Genomic DNA, 5,676 nt, shown 5'->3' with positions numbered 1-5,676 from the left:
TTACTTGCTTCATGTTGTCAACACAACACGGACAGGGATCACCCCACGTGAGGCATGGAAGTCCTGCCTTACGTGACAACCGATGCAATTTATACCTTGCACTGGTTGGAGTTCATTTCTCAAACTTAACGCGAATCGCGTTAAGTCTTTGAAGCCTGGCTTCGCGTCCAATGTCTTAGACATTGCGAATGAACGCGCTCCAGGCTTGCATAAGTGAGACTTTACCTCACTTTTTGTCGCCACTTAACCATCGATGCTTAAGAAAAGCATCGAGATAAAAATCATCCTCAGCGCGAAAGTTCTTCGCGCGGGATCAAGGCCATGTAGCTTTTTCGCAATAATAAGGATATTTATTGGGAGGAGTAGTTTCTCCAGACAAGCTATTGATAAGCCTTTCTGTCAAAAGCCACGGCTTCTTTTCAGGGGCGAGATGAGACATTTTACTGTCTTCACTCCTCTGAGTGGTACCCACTGAAGCAGGGGTACCACAAGAACTTTTATTACGATGGCTTACGCCATCGTCATCACCCACACAGAAATATGTGCGGGTGACGGCACGGTAGACGGTGCTGGCGATGAGGAATCATCCTGATCGTCCTAACCGAACATCCTGTAGTGAATGCTACCAGCACGTCTACTCGAATGAGGCCCCTCATTCGAAGTCTCGTAGTCAGCCGCCTGACGATGACCAGGCGACTGTTCTGCTCTTCCCGAGTCGGCCATTTCGTCCGACTCGCATTCGTAGTCGACCTCCAAAGAGGGGTCGCATTCACTTGGTGTATCACCACGTGCACCCGCAACATTTGGAGTTGCGGGAGAAGATGACTCTACGGCAGACGGAACGTCTGCCGCAAGAAACCATAATGCGTCGCCCACGGCTGCATGAACCGCAGCCGAAGGCGCCGCACTATTCGCATACCGCATGGACTTGTGAACCATGCGATAAAATTAAAACTGATGGTTCTGACCAATTAACATCGTTTTTAATAAAGTTCTCTTATAGTGACCACTCTTCCCAGTGACATTCAGAGTGATTGTCGTTTAAGGGAGGGGTGATGTAACGGGGTGTATCGTTACATGAAATTAACACTTTAAGGTTGCTAATTCATTAATAATCTAAAAGGTAGATAAAATTGGAGAATATTACTTTTATTTCCGGAAACTTATCCATTGGTTGATATAGGCCATTATATCTACTTGCTTCACGGTCCAGTCAGCGCTGGAGGCGCGCATAGAGAGAGAGAGATAAGACTATATTACGTGTTTTGTATTAGTTAATAATTAAGTTAGTATTAAGTGGATAGACAAGAAGAACTTAATTATATTTATATAGCTTTTAATGAACCCTCTTTAAAGCATTTGTTTTGTAAAAGAGTCTTCCTCTTTACGTTCTAGTGTACGTGAAGTGACGTGAGGCACCACTCGCACTGAGGCAGTGCGAAGTGGACTTGTACTGAAGCAGTACAAGTTGGCAGTGCCCCGTTACAGGTGCCGTGTCATTTCGTGTCTCCACGTGGTCTAAATCACTACCCGCAGCGCTTTCCACATCATCATTGTTGTTTGCACAAGCAAGTTGGCGAACCAATTTCTGATTAATGACTTGCTACGAGTCTGGACATGCTGGACATGTGCCGTTGTTCGTACCACGCGATCATGAATAAAGAGAACAATAGAATTCAAGTTTGTGGCTGCCACAGTTGCAACATGAATTCGTGAGCTGTTTAACCAGATTGTCATACCCCTTAAAGAACCAACGATGTTTCACATGGACAACCAAGCTGCTATCCAGCAGCTCAATAGTGAAGAGGGCTCTGGACGGGCCAAACATATCGACATTAAAGTGGAGTTTGTAAAAGATTTTTTCAAGAAGGCGGTGTATGTTCACACATCGGTGATGTTGGCGGACTTACTGACTAAGGCATTTGCGGCACCACGTCAGCAGGAGTTTTGCATGTTGTGCTCTCAAGCAGAACTCGGCAGGCTTGGAAGCGTAAGGAAGGAGTGTCGGGATATTGTAGTTATGACATCTAAGTTGCATGGAGAAGAGTCGCAGTATTTGCTTGAGCCACATGGTTACAAGTGGACAATTTCACAAAAGCATCACGTAAGCTATTCAGATTTGGATCAGGCAGAACATCCAGTAAAGAATCAAGGGGACAATCCAGCGGACCTATAGTAACTTAATGACTGGCAGCTCAAAGTAAGTACCTACGTTAATCACTTCTCAATAAACTTCAAACGCATTGCGTGTTGTTCTAAAGTTGGGATTCATTTATTCGATCATAGAACGATACATGATGCGGAGTACATATCCATGTCAGTTCTCTCCGACCAAAGCGAGTTCGGTGTGGCAATCTACAACGTGCAAACGGCAAGTCTTAATATGCTGCAGCAACCGATTACCGACACATCGGAGCAAGAGAAAGTAAGGTAGCTAGTTGCTAAGCTTTTCGATGATAATGTCTAATCTAAACCTCAACTTTTTTTCATTGAGCGCCTGCATACGCAATTTGAAGTGAATCACCTGATATTTTCCTCCAGAAACGCCACTACATATGGAATGCTCGAATTATTAAAGAAGCTTGACGATATGCATCAGACAAATAGAGCAATCGGCATTCGAAAGAAAGGTATCGTACTTTTTTTGCGTTTGATCGCCCGTTATTGTCATCTAAAAACAAGAAATTTTGTAGCAGATACAGTCAAGTGAAAATGTTGTCGTCCGTTGGTATTACTCTAGTTGCCGAGCAGATTATAATTATTGGAAAGGTTTCGAAGCGAATGAGCATGTTCAAATTGGAGCTGTCGACCGGGTATAGAGCTCGGATATCGCAGTAAGTGGCGTTTCATATCTTTTCCTTAAGCGATGGGTTTCTGTTTGGTTACGAATTGATTGATATGACAAGAAAAAAATACATGATAAGGAGCTTCAAAACTACGGTAAAACTAAGATCATTGATTATCCAGCTTTGCGCTAAACGTATCGTTTTGCAGTTTTATTGCTCTATTTGCTCACCGAAAATGTACCGAACAATATTCATAAGAAGGAAGCATATTTACTTTCTTTGCAACTTCTCGTAGATTGTAAATCAGTTGGACGACGTAGAAACTCTATTTCTGTCAACTGTCGAGCAAGTCGCCCTTGACCGCTTTATGTACATTGATTAGTCCACGCTAGATTCCCATCAAATTTTTAACCATGTGGGCTTGTTCCGAATTTTTTCAATAGTATGTCTATTAAGTAATTTTACCAATCGGGCTTCCTGCAGGAGGCACATCCATCACTCGTCAAGGTGAAAAGTTTTGCCTATCAAAAGTTATGGCTGACGATAAGAAGTTTCAGGGGGCGGGCCGAGCGAAAGAAGACTATAGGTGGTACAAACTCCCTTAATAACTTAGTTGCGACTAAGCGTGAAATGCGTTGTTTGAAAGCTTGAAGCGGATGCGAGGACAAAGAATCGAAGGGTGCAGATATTTCTTTCGATTGGTTAGTTTTTAATGTAAATTAACTTGTGGGGTGCCGTTAACCAAAATGGGGTGCCGTTAACATTTCCCTATATAATATATTTCTCGAGAGAAAATGTACGACGGTACGTCATCATGGGATTCGGCATGAGATACATATTAGACTAAGTGCAAAGTTTCATGTCAAGAGACAATGGCCTCTGCTAATACTCCGTTACCCCGCTAGTAGATCATGCTTTATTACATACTAAGGGATACTGTCACCACCGCCAGATGGTTACTATCATGTCTTGATCACAATAAATATTTCATTGAAATGACGTCAGCACACCAAGTAGCACACTTTGGGAATAGCTACTATTATCAAATATGTAGGCGGGCACGTCGTAATGCGGCGATGCTCTACTTAGACACACACCCTAGCATAGCGAGGAGGGGTTTAACCAGCTTCTCTTGCGGGTACGTTGTAATGCGGCGACGCTCTACTTGGACACACACCCTAGCATAGCGAGGAAGGGTTTAACCAGCTTCTCTTGCGTGCACTGCTTCTTGTTCTTACTTTTTATGCTTCTTCGTAGCTTGAAGCTTGTTCTCCATCACAATCTGCAAAAAGCAATAAAACGAGTCTTCTCCTTCAAAATCGTCCAAGTTTAAGTGACCGCGACGAAAGTTGGGAAACTCTGTAAGGTAGTTGCAGTGGGCGAGTTAGAGACCTCACTCATCGCACTAAGTACTCTGGTTAAGCGTCGTCACTAGAGCAATAATCCGGATCTTCGTGCGCACTTACCACGTCGGAAGTAGTTTTCAGACTGATTTATATTTAATCGTATTAAATATAAATACCCATTTTTACAATCAAATTGTCATCTGTATAGATAACACTAAATATGTATTGCGAGCGTATCTTTCTGGATACCTCGCGTGACGGATGACGCTAGGCGTCGTCCCTCTTAATATGAATGCACCCATGTGCATCACATACACAAGAGTTGGTCACAAATGTGAACCACACCCGAGTGCTGGGTCTATTTACTTTAATTTAGTAATTGATCATCCCCTTAAGTACACCAAGTGTACTTGACGGGGAGTGTGTAACATTAGGGCAACTTTAGCCCGTTACACCATCCCCCCTTAAAGAACGAGTTTAAATTTTTAAATTCGTCAAAGAGAAGCGAGGAACTGCGAGCAGCTTTACGCGCCACTAGTTTACTCAATCACTCTAGCGACCTGTGTTCCATACACGGCGCCAAAGATGCCACCTAAAAAGGGCCATGTTGGTGGGTCGTCTGCGAAGACGCCCACTCAACCTCGCAGTAAGCGCGCGCGCCGCGTTAATTCGCCGGCCCCGTTCAATGCCTTAGTCGAAACGCCGACAGCTGGTGCTGTCGCGATAACGGGGCTAAAAGATCCATCCCACTTTAACAGTGAGGATGTTTATCCGTCGGTCATTGTCGACTACAATGAGTTGACACCGTTGCCGTCACCTCATAGTAGTGATGCGGACAACGAGCTCATGAGGAGTGATGATGCGGCATTATTGCCCATCCAAACTTCTCTCATGGCTCACAACATGGCTACAGCAACGTTTACGAATGCTGTCTCGTCGTCTACGCTGGATAGCGCCGCGACAGATAATAAGAGCGCTGCCCATAAAGGTGCAGCCGCTTCTCCGTTGGGTAAAACCACAACGCCTTATGCTCAGACCATAATCCATAATGGTTCTAACATAGAGGATTCGGAGCCTAAAGCTCCGCCGACGAGTGCTCAGTCGGTGTCACAAGCCAGTCGTTTAGAACGTGGCTATGTGACGGGTCGCATTTCATTGATGCCCCCTCCATCTAAATGGTCTCGTTTAAATGGGCCAAAAGCGTCGCTCCTAAAGCGCGCTCTTGTAGACGCACATAATTATAATGGCGTCTTTAAATCGTGGAGGGCTCAGGGAAAATCGCTTGGGCGTATTTTCCCGAACCCGGTCATGTTGCGTTCAAATGAAACGCCCGACCAATACGAGGCGGAATTCCTGCGCCGCATTCATCCACATTCCGATGCGATGAAACAGCAGTCGCAGCGAATTAATTTCGCCCGCTTGCGGGGTCAAGTCTCGCGACTGACCTCGGATCTTTGTGATGTCCGAGCGAAGGCTCGTCAGGATTATGAACGCCGGAAGACTCGCTTGGACCTCTTTGAAAGGATCATGCTGAGGGATCCGCG

At 44.9% G+C, this 5,676-nt stretch overlaps 1 protein-coding gene across 1 annotated transcript; it reads left to right on the top strand.

Moving 5' to 3' along the window:
* Nucleotides 1-2,314: 2,314 nt before the first annotated feature.
* Nucleotides 2,315-3,168, top strand: CCR75_002323 (uncharacterized protein; the record flags this gene model as incomplete). The annotated part of the gene is made up of 4 exons (XM_067960420.1): nucleotides 2,315-2,425; nucleotides 2,495-2,635; nucleotides 2,697-2,813; nucleotides 3,082-3,168. 4 exons carry the CDS (start codon nucleotides 2,315-2,317, stop codon nucleotides 3,166-3,168), a joined length of 456 nt encoding a protein of 151 aa, XP_067823151.1.
* Nucleotides 3,169-5,676: the final 2,508 nt, after the last annotated feature.

The sequence above is a fragment of the Bremia lactucae genome, linkage group LG1 (assembly GCF_004359215.1).
Source record: "Bremia lactucae strain SF5 linkage group LG1, whole genome shotgun sequence".
In the NCBI taxonomy this organism is placed as follows: domain Eukaryota; phylum Oomycota; class Peronosporomycetes; order Peronosporales; family Peronosporaceae; genus Bremia; species Bremia lactucae.
This window is presented reverse-complemented; position numbering and strand designations above follow the sequence as displayed.